Genomic DNA, 23,421 nt, shown 5'->3' with positions numbered 1-23,421 from the left:
CCTAAACCTCTCAAAGGAAAGAAATGTTGAAATAAGTACAATTTTATGTCTTAATATCAAAACAATTGGATAAAACAAAACAAATGGACAACTGGTTCTCGCTTTTCCCTGAAAACCATTTAGGTTATTCCCCCGGCTTGATTTTCCGTACTAATAAAACAAATGAAAATTATTTAAGCAATAGACCACTCTTTCTATGGGTTTACCGGCGCAGTAAAACACGCGGGATGTTGGAAGACCACGAGAGCAACTTGTAAATCACGAGCCGTTAGGGGAGTGACTTTCAAGCTTTTCGAGTGTTCTCCAACAACCCAAGTGGTTTCTTGCGCCCGTAAACCCATAGAAAGAGTGTTCTATCGCTTTTATGAAATGACTATAGAAAACGTCTGTCAATGTACTTTTGTGATCAAGTTGCTTATTCTCATCAAATTCATGAGGTGATGCGACAAACCAATCACAGCGACTGAGAGAATAAAAGCACGGACACGAAATCTGCAGAGCAAAGCGACGAAAACATTTCACGCTGAGAAAGTGTTAAGAAAGGAAAGGAAAGGGAACGGCTATCGGTGAAAGGCAATTAAAAAGAATATTATTTAACTCAAAAGTATTTTCACTGGGAAGTGCAGGGATTCGTAGGTGGAATCGGTCATTACAAAAGTAAAAGGCTGTAACGTGAAAGTTGTGCAAGTAGTCGAAACCTCATGTGCTTGGAGAACTGATTCAACGCAGTGTTAAACGATAACTTTCCAAAGTTTTGTGAATGGAATAAAGGTTAGTTACAAAAACGCTGCTTCCGAAATTTATTCAGCGCTGAAGGCTATGAAGTCCGTTTTTCTCTGTATTTTGCTAAATGAAAACTATTGCTTGAAAGCTAAGCTTATGGAAACCAAATTCATTTATCGTATTATGCATGCATATGCACGCATGCACTCAGTTTAACCTCAAAATGTCTGATAGAAAGAAATCTTTTTCCTGCTTTTTTGACAACCCAAATTGATCAGTCAAGCCCGCTGAGCTGACTTTGCCCTCCACATACCGTGGAAAGCACCGAAAAAAGGGTTTAAAACTTCTTTAATTTTAATCTCAAACGTAACCGGAGTCGGCGCAAAGTTTTTGCATGTAAAAAAAAGGTAAAGCTTTATATGACGATCAACCTCTGGTCCTTTTTTTTCCTTGCAAATCCTCATGTATATGTTGAATGAAAACATATTCGTGTTATTTTTAGTATTTTATTTGTTATCGCTAGAGTAGTTGTCTAGTTCCCGCGTAGAGCTGCCATAGATCGGGAAGCGTGGTTTAGCGGTACAATAGAACATAGGTTTAGCAACTCTATTGACCAATCAGAGCGTGCGTAGTATCTCAGTTATTTTATAATTGGTTTGAGCTTATGCTACAAGAAATATTCTTTCATTTACTTGAAAGCCATATGATTAATTAATCCTTAAACTTTATTGACCAAGCTTATTCGGTCAAGATGGTTTGAGTTTGGCCTCGTTCTTTTTTTGCGAGTTTATGGACCTCGATTCCGTCTCGTTCCATCTAAAAGGCAAAAAAAGAACTTAGCCAATATATATCCATATGACTTCACATGATGTCAGTAGATACCCTAAAATGATAACAGAAAGTAAGTTCTAATGCTTAACTTGGAATGGTACACTAAAAGGAACCAAAACGTTTGGTTGGATGTGGCGAAGAAAGATCAGTTTCGTGCGATTTCACTCATTAAAGGATAATACATTTTGAAGGTTTTATTTAAAATGGTTGCTGTGGCAACTAAGTACACCCTTTTGAGGTAATGTTTCCTTTAGAACTGGCGCCAACAGCTCCAGCTCTTTTCCAAAACAAGACTGAATTTCAAACAAACATATCGTGTAAGTTTCTGTTTCGCCCTTTGCAATAGTCTGTCCTCGTTTGATTTAACCAGAAATAGTACAAAACATTTTTCTCTCTGAAATGTTACATTAGTTTCTAGCTATGCTCTTTACTCCTGAAAAGTAGTAAGCAATGGGGATATTGTCGGTGTGTTTCGTTGCAATTCTTGCTGCTCATGTCCCATTTATTGGACGAGGTGTTTACGCTAAAGGTCATTTTGGAGGTAAGAAAATTGTTAATTGTTTCTCTTTTTTTGCTCCCAATATCAGAACTTGAGTTAATTTTATTTTTTATGACATTTTCTTTTACAAAGATCTAATTTTGCCATAGTTTTGGTCAGTTCAGAGCTAAAATAATTACGACTCATCATCATCATCATAATTCATGGCTCTCCTCTAGGAGAATAGGACCATTGACTTGTCTCTTCCAATCTGCTTTGTCTCTCGCAACGGCGACAGCTTCATTCCAAGTGGAAAAATCCATCTTCTACCTCTCTCCCTCTGATGTCTCCTTTCGTCGGCCTCTTCTCCTCTTTCCCTCAGGTGCCCAGGTTAGGGCAATGCGTGGGTTCTATTGGTGGTTCCAATCCATACGCAGTAAATGCCCTATCAATCGCTACATTGGTCTCCTAATCTGCTCTTTGATGGTGCGCAAGTCCTAGCGCTTAGCCTCACTTCTTCGTTGGTAACCCTTATCGGCCAATATATTTTTACCAACCTCCGTAGGTACCTATAAATGAATTTGTCCAGCTTCACCTCATCCCTCTTGGTCATTCTGTAAGTCTCGCATTCATAGAGTACCACTGCTGTGACGCTGGACTTGAAGATCCTGATCTTGGTGTTTTTGCTCAATTGACCACTTCTCCAGATCTTGGCATGTTCGCCTGTGCTCCTCATCACCCAATCAATCACCAAGACAGACAGGAACCCTGACATATTGCATCGCTGCTTAACATCTGACTTCACCTCCAACCAATCTGTCCTTTCATAGCCGTCCACCACTGCACTTGTACAGTTAGTGTACTTGACTTGCACCATTCTCACGATCTTCGTTGGTAGTCCATAGCATCTCCTGCTCTTTCAGAGAATGTCTTTCTTTATGCTGTTGAAGGCATTCTCGTAATCCACGAACCAAAGGCAGAGGCTGGAGTTCTATTCAGTTGCCTGCTCAACAATATTCCTGAGTACAAAGATCTGTTCTGATGTACTCCTTCCCTTTCTAAAGCCAGCTTGTTCCCTTCTCAACTCAGCATCTGTCCCGGCAACAATCAGGACTCTGCCCGACAACTTGGCCACAATGTACATGAGGGTGATACCTCTCCAGTTCCCACAACTTGTGAAATCCCCTTTCTTGGGCAGTTTGATGATAAACCCCTCAGGGACACTTTCTTCCTCCTATACTGTGTTGAATAGCCCATGCAGGGCATTTACTGTCGTTTCAGCGTCAGCCTTTGAAAGTCTGCCGTAATGCTATCTATACCTGGAGCCTTTCCACTTTTCACGTCCCCAAATGCACTCTTGATCTCCTCTCTTGTTATCTCTCCAATACTGTCATTCACTACATCTGTCTCATCCACATCAGTAACTTCAGCCTGTTTAGAATTTTCCTCCATATATAAAAAGCTCTTGACATCTGACTTTGACCTCGCCTTGTTTGGTCAATAGCCTTCCTTCTTTGCTCTTCATCATTCCTAACTTCCTTGGCCCTTCGTTGCATAACCTCCTAATTGCTTCATATGCTCCTTTCCTTTGGCCCTGCCGCACAGCGTCTTCAGCTTCTTATGCGACACTCTTGATCCATTTTCTCTTGTCCTTCCTAACACTGCTCTTCATCCTCTCATCCTTTTCTTTATACTCATTTTCTGTCTTTGCTTTTCGGCTTTTCTGATCTTGCATCATCTATCTTTTTTTTAGAGTCCTCCTCTTCTTGATCTTTCTCCAACCTTCCGTGCTGATCCAGCTCTTACACTTCCTCTTTCTGCGCCCTAATACATTCAGTGCCGTTTCAGTGTAGGTGGTCTTGATCTTCTGCCACGTTTGATTTATGTTGTTGGTTGGGTCAGGTTACTCACTGTTCTGGTGGTCATCCACAACCGTGTCGTTCCGGTCTGGCGTCTGCAGGATGCCGAATCTATTCCTCAGTTCGAGCTTGAACTGCTGTCTGACCTCAGGTATTCTCACTTCACTCTCCTCATACCTGGCGGCCCCTTCCTGTTTCTCGCCTGTGCTGTTCAACCTGAGTTCGGCCTTCGTTATGACAAGGGTGTGGTCGCTCCCCACATCAGCTCCTGTGTGCGCTCTAGTGTCTGGGGTGGACCTCTTAATCCGGGGCCTGACTGCTGATGTTTAACAAAACAGAACGATTTATATGTAGAAAAATGTAAATAAATGCATTTGTTCTTTGTTGTTTAATTTGCTTCTCCTCATTCCATTTGGATATCATGATGCGTTAGTTTTTGTTCTTCCAGTGTATATTACGAACTAATATACACTATTCTCTTTTTCTCAGCTCGTGAGCGGGCGGAATCAACAAATCCTGCAATCTGATTGGTTCCTGGAGCGGGAGGAATTTTCTCATCCGGACCGCCACAGCGGGCGAAATCCGTCGAGTTGATCTATTTTCGCGAACGAATTAGCGGTAATCTTTAATCTTTCGCCCTTTTTATACTTCCATAGACGATTAATCAACGCAAGTTTATCTCTGTTCACCTTTAGATAGCAAGGAAAGTCACTGTGAGTAAATTCAATCGAGTTTTTTGAAGTTGTGAGAGTTTGTTTGGCTGTTTGTAACTCGGCGCTGTAATGGCGCGTAATCCTGTGTGTCGCTCTCTGAACAATTTTCAGTAAAATATGTAGCAATTTCAGTCGAGTCTACCTCTCTGATCGTTGCTGTAATTTTGAGATAAATTCTGTGGAATACACTTAACGAATTTCTTCGCTATCTGCTATTCAATTTACGGTAGAAAAATCTGATTTCGAGTGATTAGCAGCGACTGACAGAAATTGTTTTTGTAGTACAACTTCAAACTTTGACGAAATTTCACACCGAAAAACACTTTTGGAGAACTTAACTGGTGAACTAAATACAACTAACAAAAAGTAGTTCGAAATAAATCTGTCCTTTAAGGTTACAGTATACCTTCGGCTCGGCAATTTTCTTCAAATTTGGATTTTTGGGTCAAAATAGTGGTCGAAGAATAATCTCTAATTTCTGAAAACATTTTTTGAAAAAGGCTAAATATTGGTGGAGAAATGGCGGTTTTACGTTTTCACCGGAAGTAAAAGTTTACCTCTTGATTGACAGCCCTATAGCGCGTATGCAATCAACCGAGACGATTTTCGCGGGAATTACCTATATGGATGTCACGAATTGACTACTCAGTTGATCAGCATTGTTGTTCTGACTACCCAGCATCTTTGGTATTAGGCGTGTCTCTATTAAGTTATAAGTAAACATAGACCACGTTTAAACCGTGGACCAGTTCGAAAAAGCGAAAACAGCGAAGAACGAATGAAAATACATCAATGAGTGAAGAAGCGAAAGTTCGCCACGCGGATGAAGCTATAGTTATTGTATAAGGCGGGCAAATATTCGTGGTAAGAGAAAAGAAAGGTTCTGTAGAAATTTCGGAACTTGACAGCAATAACAGGGATGCTGACAGAGACTCTTCTGATGAGTCCGATATCGACGAATCGTCGGACTCATTGAGACCATTTGAAATATTAACCATGCACAGTTGCCCACACACAGTTGCTCTCCGCGCTTTCTTTTGTTTGTTTCCTTCGCTCAGCCACTCTAGCGTTCGTATCCTTTTTAGTCTTCTCCAATTTGCCAGACCAGCTTCAAGAAAAACCGAGCTACAGAAAAATCATCTCTCTGCCTTCGGTTCCTTGAGCGCATTGCGAAACACAAGAGTTTTTTAGAGATTCGCGCGTAAATTTCACCAGGAGGTTAACGGTAGTAAACTTTCCCTGCACTGATTGGCTTAGTTATCTGAGAACCCAGTTGAAGGCGTTTGTGGGTGGACTTTGTTTGCGAAGCAGAAAATTTTTCTTAGCGCTGTTTTCTCGAATAAATTTTTCCACTTGAAGCAGACACTTTAAAGAGTTATAAATCAAAGGAAATTTGTTCAATTGCTCTTAAATTTGGACAGTGCCTAGTTTAACATATAAACTACAAAAGCGTGTCTGGGAATTGTTAATTTCGAAATACTTTTTCTTCGAGAGCGATTTTTGTACGATCACTCCACATTTTTTTAATCCTATTTCGAAAATGTTCTGTAACTTTTTACTGCAATTGAATATGCCAAAACGCAGACACGTTTTTTAAGCGCTTTGGGCCCTGAAACCGAGGAAAAAATTAAATAAGCGAAAAACGAAATTCGCTTTGACTTGTAGCTTTCGAAAGGTGATTCGGGCGCTCGCATTTAGTGGTCGTGAAAAATTCGACAATTCATTTTCTTTCAAAATTCTTGGTATAGTTTGATAGCCAGCCCCATAAGCTTTAATTTGATATAGGGGTTTAGGTATCTACAGCTTAAACTGCACGCGCATACGCGTATACTGTAACCTTAATACATCTTTCTTTGTCTAGTATCCGAGTTACCCGCTTGTTCGCTCGTTAGAATTTTTTTAAGTACGAATGGTTTGTAGACGGTGCGTAAGCCGATTCAGCGACAAAGTTGCATAAACAAACCCACTTGCAAGCCAGTTTACCACAACAGAAAAAGATAAACATGTTATTGTCCGGCTTAGGGTCGGTCCGTATAGTGAAAAACTGTGACCTCGGGCATTTTCAAGACCTCGGTCACAGTCTTTCACTATACGGACCTCCCAGCCGGCCAATAACATATATATATAGGAAACAGGATTTTATGCTTATCCCAAGATGAAATGAATACATCACATATTCATTCGTCTTATTACGTTTCGCCCCTGAGTGTTACAATCATTACAAAATAGACCAACTACGCGGAAACTCTTACCAGTTTCCAGCAACATAGCCTTTCTGAAGAGAAATAAGGCCGCCAAGTGGAGTATTTCTGATCATCCTATTTTCGACTGTAATGGAACCCCTTTTACTTGATCGATAATATATTCATAGTCTCTCGCTTTGCCCTCACATTCTTCACGTGCAGTTTGCCACTTGGGGATAACGAGACTTCATATTTCCAGGCTTCTTTTTTCCCCAAGAGACAATCTCTCCTCGAGGCGTGAACGCGACAGAAAAATTCAAACATCGTTGATTTAGAGTGCCAAACATCAAAAGAAATCTTTCTTACAAAGGTGACATAAAAAATGTGAGAGATTGATCTACATTATCGTGATAATGGAACCAACATGAGGGCTTCCTCGCACCCAATACTTTGCTTTTATGTTTTCTTAAGTGGTAAACTGAGGTGCCCTGAGAGGTAAGGGAAGGGGACACGGACAGCTAAGGCCCCTTCCCATGCAAACCCCCTGCATCCAATCTCGCGTCACTGTCGCAAGAGCCTGATTATAATATGGCACGACTTAAATATTCTCTGTCACCATTAAAGCAATTTACGTGACCGCACGAGGAGAAAATAACAAATGTAATTATATTAAGACAAAACGTTGCGCTGCAAAGGTCTTTTTTTTTAATAATAACAATAAAAATTTTAAAACTCACTAACACAAAAGTTACAATCCATTTACATTGAAACTCGATCGTTTTTGCATTTTGTGGGAGGTACGACAAAAAGTAATTACATTTAAATCGATGGCAGGCGATGAAGGAGCAAGGAAGGCGAAAATTGGGAAATTTGAAACGAAACGCAAACTAACTTTTTAAACAATTGACGCTTCTTTTCTCAAGATGCAAATTTGTGCCGAGTTTTCTGACAAATTTCCGTCAGCAAACAGCTAGCAAAAGCTGCCAGCAAGTCGTTGTATCATAAATGACATGCTGTATTGGCCATCTCATGAATAATACAGTCACCTATAAATAGAACGAATTAAAATGTAAATGCAGAGTTGTCAAAGGATAAAAGCTCTTAAGCAGTGAACACGAAACACCTGTTTGAAACCGAAAACAAATTCCAAATTTTGCACGCAGCGACTTAATGATGGAACCTTCTGTGCGAAAGTGTGCTTTCTGAATAGCTAATTTTAGAGAAAATAATATTCAGATGAAAGCCATTTACTGGTTCATTCAGTGGTTCAATTTATTGGCGGCGACGGTAGCTATTTTCAGATAATTACGTGGAAATGCTATATTTTGATAGTGCGACGTACGATATGTCGTCAAATAGTACTAAAACAGAGTTTTTAAGGATGAAATTAACATTATGGGTAGAAAGCATCCATTTGACTATTTTACTAGATCACAGAAAATGTTTCTAAACGAGCATTTGGGATTCGTGACTCCTTGCAACTCTGACCAAATTTTGAATTATCCTTGTAAAATTAATAGGCTGTCCAGGAAACCGCGACAGGGCAAAGAAGATCGCGAAACACGGAATTTTGCCTCCGGTATCATCACTACACGAACACTGTAAGCCACCAATCAAAAGCCGCCGACTTACTGGATTAGAGGTTTCAGGTATTCTTATCCAAAAATCGAGAAGCCTTACGACTCAAATGTCTGTTGTTTTTTTTCCTTTATAAGGATTAGATGCTAGGTAATTTAACGGAGCGGAAAAAAAAACAGCGGTAATTGGTGGACTTGTGCATGGGTAATGATCAAAACAAGCGGGTAGGCAAGCGTCATGAAATAACTACCATGAAATAACTTATAGTGTTCCTTAGTTTTCTTATCGATTGCCATCTTTTAGTTTTTGTTATATAAAATCAGCATAAAAGTTGGAATAAAAATCGAATGTTATAATAAATGCGCATAAATTAGTTCTAGACACCACAAAAATGAAAGAGGCCGTCAATTCAAGTAAGATTGGGCATAATTTTTGAAGTAACACTCGTGAGAGGACTAACGATGGGGAATCATTATTTGCGGAAACCTGCTTGCTATGCACGAACGCGAATTGAAACTGAAAGCGCGATCAAAGCTTAAAAACTTCAACAACGGCTGTTCCAGTTACCTTAATGGATGTTTGACAAGCAGATTCAATTTATGTATAAGTTCTATCAAAGTTTCCTCTTTGGCGGAGCCGACAGATCGAAAATGATTCTAAGCGGGAATGGTGTGCTGTGTTGGCAAGCGTTGCTGGCTCTCTTGCACCTCGTTGACGGTAAGTTTGAGAATTCGCTTTTTTCTGACATGCAACAGGAATTATGGAAGAGCTGTTGTGAGTGTGATTGGAAGAGAAGTGATGTTTCAGCCGAAAGTGAAAGCTTAAAGACAAACAGAAAAAATAATAACTCTATCCAATTAATTATTGAGTATCTCTGCGTGTGTTTTTAACATCATAATGTCGTTGGTCTGTGGTGATCAAAAAGCTCTATCTAACATCAATGCTTAAGATTCACCACTCGTTTTAAGTCATCTTTAAAAGGAGTATTTTATTTTGGAGAAAATCCCTAAAGCGTTAATATTTGTCTAAGCCATTTAATATACATCAAGTGTTTTCAAAACATCGTCCGTTTTATTTTAAATTATACGACCGTCGATAAATTTCCTCAGAAAAGCCATTTATCTTAAGGTTTTAGAGAAGTTTGAACAACACTCCAATGATTTCACATCTTACGTCATGTACGAGATATTTAACTGAAATTTCCAATTTCCTTAAAATATCTCGCCTTCATCTTATTTAACTCAACAAAAATCACACGGCATTAACTTAGGACTTGCATATGTATTTTTAAGTCAAGACAAAAGCTAATTTTAAACTTCGTATACCACATTTAGCTGTTTCAAGAAAATCTGAAGAACACAGCGGAAACGTCAAGGGCAATAGATATGAAGTGAAATTTAAAATTTTCCGCTTTCGTGGAAAATGATATGCTGTTCTTCAAACAGGATGTCGGCACGAACTAGTCAAAATATAGCCGTGTTTGTGATTTAATTTTCTCATGCAGGGTCAAATGGGTTTGCAATTTCAGCTTGAATCAGATATAAAGAGGTTAAAGTGCATTTTTTTGCCTTCAGAGTAAACATCTCCGCAGCAAACGCTAAAATTTAATTTATATTTGGTGTGATAAACATGCAAATGTCCCCATGTTATGACATCATAACTTCCTCTCATTTCAGTAACAGCGATAGGCGCGGTCTTTGCATAAATTACCGCTGATCAGCTATACCTTTGGAACTAATTTCATTGTCTCTAAATTAGCATTTGATTGTTGAGGTCTTAGCCAGATCTTTCAAAATAGAATCTCCAAATGCCATAAGCTTCGTCTTATTAGAATAAATTTCTGAACTAAATCGTGTATTCAATTTGCCAGTGCAATTTGGAAGACTATAGAAAACTAATTTGCATATTAATATACATTAGTAGGAGTAGCACCGTTCTTATACGATCAAAGTACTCATCCGGAGATAGATTTTAGAACGATATCGTCTAATCTGTTTTTGCGATCGTTCAAGTTCGTGGATATTCTCAATTGCTTTTTCAGGCTACGAGTTAGACAGTTACCCAAGGAATTGGACCTCGGCTGCAAACACATTCACGGGAAAAGATCATGGTGTGCTATTGGCCAGAATTACGAGCATTGAAGAGCTTTGTGAGGCCCAGGCAGAGACTGCCATGAAGCTCAATTATGGATACTGGACTGCGCTCAAACTCAACAGTATGGGCGTGTACCAGTGGGGGCATCTCGCCAACAACACAGCTAACATTACAGAGGAACTGCTAGACAGGACTCAGCCAGTGGATCGCTGCTATGTGATAAACAGATCTGCGATGAAACTATTGTCAAAAGACTGCGACAGCCTTCAAGGAGTTTTACTCTCATACCCGGACGATGATGATGGTAAGTAGACAATCTCATCTAGTCATATCATCAGAAACTATTTATCATATTAGGCCAGGATAGAAAACATACCCGCTTTTTTTTCAAACTTATATAAAGTTTGATAAAAAAGGGGTTAGAGTTTTGAAAATTTGGGTGGTTCTGAAAAGTTGTATTTTATCTTATGCGTTTCTAATTATTCGAAGAATTTAGAGCCTTTTTGAATTAAATAACTTTAAAAACCTTTTCAAATAACTCTGTGAAGATTCTTATGATGCCACCATAGTAGTGTCAGCTGACAAAATAATGTAGTATCGATCAATGGAAGTAGAAGTCATGAAAAGTGCCGGACTGTAGCTGTTGTCAGTCACCTTAACGGAAAAAAAAAAAATTGTTCCTATCTACACGTTTTTTTGTCCTAGTGCTACATAAATTGTTTTTATGTTATTTCCCGTTGCAGATAATTCAAGTTCAAACCGGCTTCTGGAATATTATTCGGATGGATGCATCGAATACGAGGTAATCGAGAGAAAATTTAGAAAGTCAAGATGTGTGTCAAGATGTGGTGTCAAGATGTCTACCGAATGTCAAGTAACATGCATGCTTATCTCCACCATATTACATAAGCAATACTTTAAATATATGAACCATAAAAAGCTGTTCAAGAGTAATTCGTGTAGCAATTACGGTGCCAATGTTGGGAGGGCCAGTGCACAATCATTATTGCATTTGTGTGCAAGAAGAACGCGTATTTATCATTATGTACTGTGTACCACTATGTATAAAGAGTTAATAGCGGATAATATTCGGATCATAACCATGTTTATTGAAAACATTATTCATTCAAAGCAGCGTAGCCAGTCAAACTAGATCTCGCAACTGTTATACGGACACAAGAATGTCACCAATTAATGACAAAGACAAATGTTTCTTTCGTATTTCCTTACAGCTTTCAAAATGCTCAAAACTCGTCGATTCAACAAAGCAGGTAAATACTACATTAATTGATTTATGAAAATCATTCTAAATTTGCTTTCGTTTTCCCTTGAATTGGAAAACAATGATTAGCAGGCTGGAGGGGGCGGGGAAGGGGAGGGGGTGGTACGACATTTTAATCCTAAAATGGTTGCTTGGGGTAAAATTGTTATTTTGATATATAAAATAACGGTATACGGGATATGTGGGCCTACCTACCAGCGCCTCCCACCAACCTCTCCCCAACCGATTCCCTTCTGAAGGGGGCCTCAAGCTTGTTGATATTTCTAGAACCTCTTACACTGATACTTCACATGCAAGTCATCTATTCAACTTCTGAATGTTGAGCTTGTTATTAACGCTAAATTGCCGTTACTTTTTGCTGTTGCTGTTAATTTCTCTAATGCGTTTGTAACCGTCAAAACACACAGCTGAGGTTGATAATAGTTATGTTCATTGTATAGAATTTCAACAGCTTTTTAAATGATCAACTAATGAGAGGTCATGAGAGATATTTCTTCATTCAATGGTTGTCCCTGTTTGAATTGTTCGATCGATTGATCGTATTTAAAAGGAATTGCCGCAGCCATGGTCTTGCAAACGGTCTAACCGAATGTCATGTGGAAGCTGCCAAGTCGAGGAGGCTATCTTAAAATGCTGCCAGACCTACTGTCAAGCAGGCAACCACACCTACTGGGTAGACACAGCATCCGGCACGAGTAAGTGAGCATTAACTCTCTGTCGTTACACTTACCCTTCGAGCGAACATCAGATCAGAATTACCCACTGTCAACTGTCAATCAAACATAGGTAATCAGTTTGAAAGTGTGTCTTGATTGGGTCGCGTCCGTCTCATTCCCAGGGGTACCTCCTAAGTTAACAGCGGTGCTAGCGCTTGTGGAGTTATAGGCTTGCCGCGCTTGGAAACGCGCTGTGCTTTCTGTTTTCTAAACAGCGATGCTAGGATAAGTTGTGAAGCCACAGAGCATCACATTTCACATCAGAATTAACTCTATTAGAGACGTGATTGTGACCGAAAAAATGCAGTTTGTAGCCAACACTGTGCGGCAATCTGCAGCGTTTACAATGTTCTTAATGATTAGCCAAACACAACACAAACAATGCCCCTAGCCAAGTGTCAACCATCTCCAGCCGTCAATCTATTCGCCGGGAGATTAAACTAAAGGCGGGAGATGACTGTCATTTCAGCACACCTCTAGCCCTAATAACAAAATAGGTGCATATCGACAAGAACGAATCTAAATAGAGGTTTTAAATAGGTTCAGGTCAACTAAACATTGTTATATTTGCATAAGCTAACCACCGGCTCAATAAATTTTTCATAGTAAATTGTGGCCTTAAAGGTCCTCAGTATTTTCTTAATGAATTTAATTACTGCAGAAACAAAAGTAACAAAAGTGCCCAGAGGATATAACAAAGATGTGGAGATCAGTTTTAACACAAGTGCCAACAACGAAGAAAACAAAGAGGTTAAAGTCACAATTGCATCCCAAGTGTTCAATAATACAGGTAGGTAGCATTCATTATTGCATTAATTCACTAACTAATTAGTCTAATAATTAATTCTCTGTAGACCGGAGCGGGCCATTTCCGTGAAAACAATGTCTTGAAGCAAGTTTTGAAAATTCTGGTTTTTTTTTTTTTTCTGTTTTGAATTACAAATCAAATTTACATTTTGGGGGTCGCTATTAACGCATTCTAGTCCCCAGAGGCCACGCTCTTTTTAGCCAGCGCCAGAAATTGCGACCTCTGGCCGAACCCGATTTCCTGAGCATGCACAGAGTTTTCGTTTCGTATTTGCAGCCAATCAGCCTTGTCAGAGTTGGCGGAAAGTCCGTGAATCGCGGACTTCCGGTGTTGGACCAGCTCAGAGGTCGCGATTCTTGGTGCTGACCAAAGGAGCGCGACCTCTGAGAAAGAGAACGCTATAAACATTAATTTTTTTTTTTCTAATTTTGAGTCAGATTTGAGTCAGAAATCCAAAAATGACATCTGTTTGGAAGCTGTGACGTATTATGTGTGACTGTTGTCACTTTGTTATCCCGCATTGCGGACTTCAAAGGAAAAAAATGCTGGACGTGCTATTCGCAAATTTTTACCAAGTTTTGTCGTAGCTTTAACACTGATTGGGAGGGGAGCACTTCGGGCAAAAAGGTAATAGCTTGTATAAAAGTGCTTTTCACGCGTTCTGATTGGTTAACTCGGAGGTTATTAGCAGTGTATTATTCACCTCTGAGCAACATGGCGCGAGTCATTTTGAAAATTTTGACTTTTGAAGGTTTATCAGGTCAAAAATGAAGCAATGCGGTATAAAACGGTGGATATTTAACTCGCCGCTTCGTGGATCGGTAAATATCCACCGCTATTCACCTGCACTTCGGTGAATAATTGTTAAACAGAACATGTAACTCAGCTCACTATATCGAAATTTTGGATTTATTTTTCTTATATTCCTCCGGCTTTTAGAGAGGGTTGTCGCTGTTTTGTTACATTGCGCCACAGGTGATCAAGAATTCAAACCGACGAACACCAGAGAGTAAGTACACGTACAATTGACCTTCATCTTGATTTCTTGGAGGGTAGGGATGGCGCAGTGGTAAGAGCCCTCGCCTGCCTGTGTCATATGTGGCTTGAGTTTGTTGCTGGTTCTTGCCTTGCTCCGAGGGTTTTTCTCCGGGTTCTCCGGTCTCGTCCCTCAACAAAAAACAACATTTCCAAATTTCAATTCGACCAAGATAGAGGACCTGCATGCGAATCAGCTAGGGCTGATGTAACTTCCTCTCTAAACAAATATGTACCTCTTATTAATCGAGTTCAAGGGCCACACTGTAAGTTACGGACCGAGGTTTTTCCCCATCGATTTATGGCTCAAGCGCAAAGCGCGCGGGCCATAAATAGAAGAGGAAAAACGAGGATCCGTAACTTTCAGAACGGACCGAGAAGACGAGGTTTGTAAAATAGATATTTATTATATCTCTACTGTGCGGCCGGCTTCGGGAACGATTTCTATTCTCGCGGAACGGCTTAAAATTTCTGACGCACGTCAAAATTAAAACGAGTCAATTTGAAATCTTTAATAAGTGACTCTTAAGTTGTTAGGAGGTCTTAATACACAATTTTAGAAGTTAAAGAGAGTTTTAAACTTCTACTTGCGATAAAGGTTGACAAAACTTGACGATAAAACACGAAACATTTTGGCGACAAAAACAGTTTTAAATTTTAGCGGGCGGTACAGTAGAATATCGCCCGCTAAATTGACCAATTACGGCGCGCGTACTAACTGAGATATATAATAATACAATTCATCGTTTCTCTTTTAATTCAGTTTCGTACTCTATTCTGATGTTGTTGGAGTTGTACTTGAGCCCCCCAATAAGGAGATTATTCCAAATAAGGTCATCATCTACTTCAGTCACAACAAGGTGAGAGGCTATAGCTCTCTGCTTAGAATGTAATTCTCTTATCTCTTCAAATGAGGCAGAAATTTTTAGACAAGACATTTCCGACCAGAAGAAGTTGGGACGAGACATATTGCTTACTCTCGCAGTCGCTTACTAACGATGTTCAATCATTTCTTTTCTCTGCACTCAGTCTCCCTCACCTCGTTCGTTTTATGTAGGACAGCTTGCTTGATAATGAATCTGAGATAAGTTATGTTTGAATCACCAACAGACAGCGTTAAGTTTCAAGAAGAACTTCATTATGGTGTATAGTACATCCAAAATTGTTTCCATTAAGGCCGTAGAATTGGCCTTCGTCAAGAAATATAACATGAACAGTCCCAGATAATTTGGTGGATTCGCCATCATAACGAAAACCAAAGATGTGAAAGTAACTTAGCATAGCTAAAGGTAGCATTTTGTTTATATTTGTGCGATGACTGGGCTGCTGAATGGCAGTACATGCATGTCTTTTTTTTATTATTTCTTTTTAGCCCGAATCCAGTCAAAGAATCCATGAAAGAAAATGTGTCTTTTGGAAAGGAGATTTCGAGTAAGGTTTCGTCTGCTTGTTTCTTAAGCTTTGCTTGCTTGTGTTTTGATAAGTATTCCTCTTGTCCTTCAATCGTAATTAAGCATTCATTACGCTAACTTTCGACTTGAAAATGCTCACTTCCCAAGGCCCAAAATCCATGAAAAAATCACTAAAACAAACTGTGTCTTCCGAAAGGAAGATTTCAAGTGCGGTTATGTTTGCTTGTGTTTTGATATGTAAGATATTCCTCTTCCCCTTCAATCGTAATTTAGCATTCATTACGTTTCGAAATACTCGATTTCCCATACCACGTCACGCAGTTAGATTCACTCCCACAGTACCACTCTCCTAGGGATTAACAAAGCTCAGTAACAAAATGCTGGGGGAATAACCTTAGTTTGCGGGTGTAGTCATCTAGATCTTATGCTACCGGAACCAAAGGTCGCTTCTGAAGCCACTAGTTTCCACTGAAAACTGCTAATTTATTTAAAGTAACATTGCGCTGATACTTTATTTAAGGACCTTGAATGGCTCGTGGTCAAGTGATGGGTGCGAGGTGTTGGACAATTCATCACCTGAGACAACAATCTGCGGCTGCAATCATCTCACCAATTTTGCTGTCTTAATGCAATTCAAAGATGTAGAGGTAGGGGTCACTCAATGCATGAATAAGCTAGTTTCTACCTTGATTCCAGGTGTTGGTTCTTAGATGGCCGGCATTAAGAACATGATCTCAAAGTACAGAACAAAACAAACAAAAACAACATAACGAACAAACAAAAAGAGAGAAAAAGATAATAGAAAAATGAAATGATCGGTTAAGGAACGTTTGTCGCCGGGGTAGCCTCCTTATTTTAGTTCATGTAAAATACATTCGGTCTCGACCTCGCACTTGGGATGAATTTTGAGCCTAATTGCACAGATTATACGGCTCATTTTACAAATCAAAGATAGCTTCTTGTCTTATAATCATAAGCGACACACAAGGATAGGTATAACTGTCCTACTCTTTAATTTGTCACTTCTATGAATTGAAATATAGCCTTAGTTCTCCAAATAACGACAATGCATAATATAGCATTTCTGTCGACACTGTTGAACAATCATAATTTCTCTCCGTGCAGTGGAATTCTGACCACACACATAATATTAGTAGTTTTAGAAGTTTAATAGGGATACATCACCTCCATAGATATTAGCTAATACTAGCTCCTCATAAAATAGAAGTTGTATGTGATTTTTGCACCAAACCGGCAGGATATTTACATACTGCTTCCTTTCTCGTTCTTTTTTTTTTTTTTTTTTTGATTTTGATCTTTTATTCTGTTATTGTTCTATTCTTTCAGGATATCCCACCTAAACACAAAATAACGTTACTAGTTATTACCTACATTGGATGTGCCTTATCTCTTGCTGGAGAAGTTCTGACTGTCTTTATATATGTTATATTTATGTGAGTACTTCCATTCCAAAATTGTACTAAACTTGTCGGCAAGTAATAGGCCATTTTACAGTTGTGTGCTTAGCCTGCAGAGCAGGCGAGATTTTTTCGAGCGAGCGCTCACATCGTAAAAAGTTTAGCCGCCATCTTGAATTTTTCATGCAGTGGAAGACTGGGGAGAGAAAGAAAGTTTTACCAAGGGGGTGAATGATAGGCAAGACGAAGGATAGGGGAGGGGGTGGGGCGAAGAAAATCTCTTCTCATTTTCCCCCTCCCCCTTCCCCCACCGTCTAACATGGCGGTCTAACATGGCGGTCGCAAGGTTGTAACGCTAACTCGCCCTAATAAGACGCCTGCACTGCAGGCTATTGTGTGCTTAGTTACCTGGCCTATGAATGCAAGCGAGGCTGGAGGTGACCTTGCTTTGATACAAACTTTTCTCATTTAAATGCCGACTAGTTAGCATAAGAACAACTTGATTTACACAACAGAAACAGTGACGTCGTAATCAAAACAAGGTCACCTCCAGCCTCGGTACCATTCAAAGGCCCGGTCACTGATCAGGCAACTGTGAATGTTCTATTGATCTGTGAGCCATTGACAAGTCGCGATATTTGGCGATGACCGAGTTCAATAACAAAGTTTGTTTCTATATTTGAATCACTCTCTGACCACCCAGGTAAGCGATCTGCCATTTTCCACAAAAGAGCGTGGTTACAATTACGCATGAGCAGAATATTAGTTGCAGCTAAAAACATTTATACGGCATTACGCATCAAAGAGCTATTATTTGTAGGCAATTATTTGCATGTCGCGCGTTACTTTATTGCTCAATAAAAGAAGGAAAAATTGCACCCATTGATAAAATACATTATTATTTAATATATTTCTGAAATGAGAAGTTTTGATAATCTTTTTTTTTTTTCTAATAAAAGGCATTATGTGTACTGAAAATAGCTTTTCTATTTGTATTATTTTCTTTTTGCAGGAAATTCAAAGCAGAAGGAATTCAGATTCGCATTAACCTTGCTATAGCTTTGTTTCTGGCTCAAGTTGTGTTTCTTTCAGGGATCGACGCTACGAATAACGAGGTGTGAATTTTTAGCAAGAAATTCAACATTTTGAAAACCACTTTGTCGTCATGAATAGGTTAAATAGAATCAACCCTTTTATCTATATTTTTTTTTTTTTTTCAAAGTAGAATATTTCGTTTTGTACATTTTATAAGGCTAAATTAGTACAATAGTAGGTTCAATGTATCTTTACAATCAAAGAAAACAATTTATAAAGTGATGTCTGTCTGGTTTAAACTAGCATCTATTAGAAGTCGCACAAACCTCGAACAACGCCAAAATGGGTCTTTTTTAGGGGTTTATATTAATTCAATTTTTTCGAGGAGTATTCCTGATATATATTTTCACATGGGAACCTCCCCCCTCCGGGTTCATTACGGCTATCATGGGATAAACTGAATACTAGTCAGATTCTTATGGGACGCCAGAAGTGCAATTAGCTTATTATGCCCTCTTGGCGTAACGCGTTAGCACTACTGGGCTTCTTTTATTACACAAAGTTTAGTTGCATTGTATACCCAATAGTATAAAAATGCTATCTGACATATGACGGTATCATTTTTATCAACACACGTGACCTCATTTTTGATATCAGTTTAACTGCGCTTAAATTTGTTGGTGTGTGATCGAAACATCTTCGGATCTTCCTCGGAAGTCTATCTTTAGAAAACCTTGGTAATCTTAACCTCTTTTCTCTTCAGTCTGTGTGCGTCTTAGTTGCTGTGTTGCTTCATTACTTGTATCTGGCGTCGTTTGGTTGGATGTTACTGGAAGGAGTCTTCCTGTATGTCATGATCGTTGAGGTCTTTAGTACTGTGAACGTGCGATACTTGTATTTATTTGCGTGGGGTAAGTAATCCTTTTGTGTCCTTACGTCCTTATGTCGCTCGGGTGACCCAGGCCTTAGTCGTTACGTTGTCAACGATTTGACAAGTCGATACTATTCGACGCGAAATCTCGTTACGATAGTGGTAAAAAGAAAAAAAGAACTGCGTAGCTATTTTGACAACTCGGACTCTCGTGACAGTGTTTCGATCTGGATCAACGGAATGTGAAAACACAAATATAAACAGATTTCCACCCATTCAATAGAACCTGGCGATAACAGTACTGTGTGAAATTTCTCCAAAAGTTGCATGACAGTCTTGAGTCTGATCCAGTTAAACTGCATCAAATTACTAAAATCCCCTTTTGTTTTAAGAGAGCTTTCCTGGTCTTTGCTCCATCCGTTTGTTAGAAGAACTAATCCTTTTTCAGTTGTAACTTACAAGCGATACCTCATATCTGTCAATAGGTTATCCTGTGATACCAGTTGTAATTTCTCTTGTCATCGGTGCTGACAGTGACGAAGGGTTACAGAATTACACAAACGAAAACTTGTAAGTACATGGAGCATTGTTGAAGCGCATTAGTTAAAGTTCCGAAGATTGTTTCAACGACCGTCGCAGATTCGTCAGAGACGTGGTCATCAGGACTCAGTCATTCAAAGGGTGGATTACGCTATCAGGATAAATCGTTATCCAGTGGATAATAAACGATTTTTGGATGAGGTTTTTGTGATATCCGTACTAATCAAGATCGAGGTAAGTGTTATCAGCCGAAGCCGAAGTCTGAGGCTGATAACACTAACCGGGGCCTTGATTATTTCGGATATCACAAAAACCGAATCTTTATAATTGTTTTAGTATACATTGTGTTAAAGAAAATAACAACAAACACATTATCGCACCGAACACAGTTTATTTTCGACAAGCCATGTTCTACGTGAACTTGACATTGTTCTTGGCAATCATGCATTGCGCGCACAACCTACGGATTATTCACTACTCTGCTAGCAGATTAGTGAATAATCTGTAGGTTGCGCTGTTTCCCAGAATTAACTGTAGGCTTTTAGCCAATGAGAAGACAGATGGTGACTATAATGCATAATAATTGCTGTTGTACTATAGAGTTTAGCGGAATCTAACACGCGCTCTTATTGGTTCATTTACGGTTATGTGCCAATGGCTAAATTTGAGAAAACAAACCTGTTTCCCTCGGGGTCAGTGATTAAGTGTATAATAAAACCCCGGCGAAAAAACAAACTATGCTATCCACTGGATGGTGATTTATCCGGTGAATAGCGTAGTAGCAATCCACACTGGGAATCCTTGTTTAGTACAATATCTATGAATAACTGCCACACAATTATGTGATTCATTTCACAGCTGCTGGTTGTCATTCTATAAGCATTTAAGCTGGGCATTCATTACCCCTGTACTACTTATCACACTGGTAAGTTCCACTTATAGTCTGCGAGCAACCTCATCCTTAAACTTGCTCCCATGCCAAAGCGAAAAACCAGTTTGCACGCACGTTCTGTTCACCGACCAACTGATACAAACAAATATCATATGAAAGTTAAATTTTCGAATAAAAACAGGACTCTCCGAATTCAGTCAAAACTGGGTCAATATAGAAGCTTCAGTTCCCGCATAGCAAATTGCTTCTCAGATTAATTTCAGCCACGTTTGTCAGCTTTTACTTAAATGCTAAAATTGCTATAAACGGGCAATTAGCACGAACACCGACAGGTCTGGATAAGGTTAAAATGATTACATAACTGCTTGAAATACTGATGGACTGATGATGATTGACTAAGGGACTGAGTAAGTGACTGACTGACTGACTGACTGACTGACTGACGGACAGACAGATAAAGACAAACAGACACAGACAGAAAGACAGGAAGACAGACAAAGACAGACAGACAGAAAGACAGACAGACAAATACAGACAGGTAGACAGACAGACAGACAAAGACAGACACAGACAAAATGACTGACTTCCTGACTGCCTGACTGTCTGACTACCTGACTGCCTGATTGAGTGCCTGGCTGACATAGTGTCTGACCGTCATTCTTCTGTCTGACTGTAATTCTTCTGTCTGACTGACTGACTGTCTGAATGACATATACTGACTGGCTGACCAACTGATTGATTAATAAGCGACCGGTAATTTTTATAAACCCATTTTCCTTTTTTATCTTTAGATCAATTTTGTGATACTAATGGCTGTTCTACGAGAAATCAGAAATCTGCACGAGCCCAACCCGTCTAAAATGAAAACTTTCAAGTAAGTTGTGTATTTCACTCAATCGTTGTTATCGGAACTGATGTATTTTTTGTCCAACAATCGATAACTCTATTGCTATTTATTTTGTTTTCCTTCGTTGCTTCGGAAAAGGCTCATTTTCCCCCGAGGCCCTCAATGTTGAGGTCGAGTCACTGTTTCTCTTGGGCCCAAATTAAATATTTTGTTCTACACCCCAACTCAAAAATAAAAAAAATAAAAGAAACTGCGAAAAAATTATTTGCATGACGCCAGCTAGCACAACAAATTTGCCGCGGGTTCAAGATGCACGACCTCATCACGTTCGAGTCGATAGTGCAAGTTGTTGTTAATGAGTTTCGTTCGCCCTAGAGAGTTGGTAAGTTTTGACCCACGACACGCGACACGTTCTCCTCAAATCGGAAAACGGTTTTGAGTTTGAACTAAACCAAATATGTTTCTTTTGTATGTTATTTTCTTCATGCAGTATGGCTTTACACTACCTTAAGAATCAGTGCGTAACTGTTTGTTTCTTGTCTTGCTCTTGTTTCATTTTTCTTTCTGAATTTTTTTATTTTTATATACAAAACCAAGAGCTCAGTCGCAATATCTTGGCCATCTACAAAATTACCTTTAAATTGAAGAAAACCTGAAAATAGTAGTTTACGAAGATAGATAAACACCCAAGAAATAATAATAAACCATAAAGGAACAATGATAGTTCAGGATGGAGAAGATTAACACGGATTACAAACGACGAACTTGAAAAATTTGGGTTAAACTCTTCAAGATGCACAAACCGTGACGTAGCTCCGTTAAGCCCCAAAATTCAAGAAGAAACGTGTTTTTTCCTAATTAAACCTTTGTTATTTTATTGTGTGTTTCTCGCCTTAGCAAAAGTCTCAAGTCATTTGTCATCTTAACTCCTCTGCTGGGTTTGACTTGGGTGTTTGGTCTGTTGGCAGTCACAGACGCCGGACTGGTGTTTCAATACATTTTTACCATTCTTAATTCTACACAGGTCTGTATACGGTTATTTATTGCTTTAGCAGCCGTATCCATAGTTGAACAATTTGCTGTATGGCTTTACTCTATAGAATTTGCCAGGTTTAAAATGAATTTTAAATTTTATTTATTTATTTATTTTTTTAAATTTTAGAATTTTTACATGGGAGTAAGGTAGAGACTCAAAATATACATTGACTAACAAGCTTGATAACAGCAAATTGCATTAAAACTGTCGCGTTTCTCGGCCATAGAATAAAAAAGAATATTGTTTTTCTTTTACATTTAACAGGCTCTTCTCAAGATATTGATTCTCATAAGATGCATCCTTTACTTCAACAGGGCATGCTCATATTTCTGCTGCATGTGCTGAGAAACAGCGAAGTACGGACAGCTTTTCATCACAAGCTTCTGAAATGGAGGTTTGACATGTTTTATAGCAGCACTAGCGTCAATCGTGTCCAAGGAGACGTCTCGCAATCAAAAGGGAAAAGAAAACGCAAAATTGATCCAGATGAATCTAATAACAAGGAGTTACACAGTACTCGTCAGTCGGGAGAACAACTGGCACTTTCGGTTCAAGTCTCCACTCCGAGTAATGGCTGAGCCTGCGGTTTCCAGCGGAAGTGTTACTTATTAGAAACGTACTTTAAAAGACACGCTCCTCTTGGCACGTTTTACATAAAGTTGAACCCTAGTTAATAGAGGGAGTGGTTATGAAACCAGGCAAAGTTTTTTTTGTTGTATGTTTTTGTGGGCTATTTTGGGGTTTAACCTTCACAAAACCTGGCAAAATACAAAAAGTGGTTATGTGTGCTCATACAACTAACCAATAGAGGTATTGCGATTACGTAATTCATGCATAGTCAGTGAGCATAAAGCCAAAGATGTCCAAGGTCAAGGACCTTCCAACATAAATCTTAGCCTGTTTGTTTGCTTCTTTGATGTTTACCGGGCTCCTCAACCATTTCCCTCTATTAACTATGGTTGAACGAAACAAAAAAACTAACTACACATGTTTTCTCGGCTGGTCTGCTTGGATATTATGAAAGAAGACATTCACCTAAAAGATAGTTAAAATAAATAAGAGAAGAAAAA

General features: G+C 39.1%; 1 protein-coding gene across 1 annotated transcript; it reads left to right on the top strand.

The window, feature by feature from the left end:
* The first annotated feature begins 8,559 nt into the window (after nt 1–8,559).
* LOC145494308 (adhesion G protein-coupled receptor L3-like) lies at nt 8,560–22,929 on the top strand. The gene is made up of 18 exons (XM_081473750.1): nt 8,560–9,082; nt 10,407–10,763; nt 11,203–11,261; nt 11,692–11,730; nt 12,292–12,436; nt 13,119–13,247; nt 14,205–14,274; nt 15,064–15,160; nt 15,673–15,731; nt 16,233–16,359; nt 17,060–17,166; nt 18,143–18,245; nt 18,929–19,076; nt 19,522–19,606; nt 20,435–20,501; nt 21,260–21,342; nt 22,213–22,339; nt 22,666–22,929. The coding sequence occupies exons 1-18, from the start codon at nt 8,941–8,943 to the stop codon at nt 22,927–22,929; spliced, it is 2,208 nt and encodes a 735-aa protein (XP_081329876.1). The 5' UTR covers nt 8,560–8,940.
* The last annotated feature ends 492 nt before the right edge of the window (nt 22,930–23,421 follow it).

Source organism: Orbicella franksi, chromosome 8 (genome assembly GCF_964199315.1).
Source record: "Orbicella franksi chromosome 8, jaOrbFran1.1, whole genome shotgun sequence".
Classification (NCBI taxonomy): Eukaryota; Metazoa; Cnidaria; class Anthozoa; order Scleractinia; family Merulinidae; genus Orbicella; species Orbicella franksi.
This window is presented reverse-complemented; position numbering and strand designations above follow the sequence as displayed.

Coding starts and splice junctions, on each gene's coding strand:
- LOC145494308 (XM_081473750.1), top strand. CDS start 8,941: ATGTTTGACAAGCAGATTCAATTTATGTATAAGTTCTATCAAAGTTTC. Junction 20,502..21,259: donor CTGTACTACTTATCACACTG/GTAAGTTCCACT, acceptor TTTTATCTTTAG/ATCAATTTTGTGATACTAAT. Junction 21,343..22,212: donor TCTAAAATGAAAACTTTCAA/GTAAGTTGTGTA, acceptor TTCTCGCCTTAG/CAAAAGTCTCAAGTCATTTG.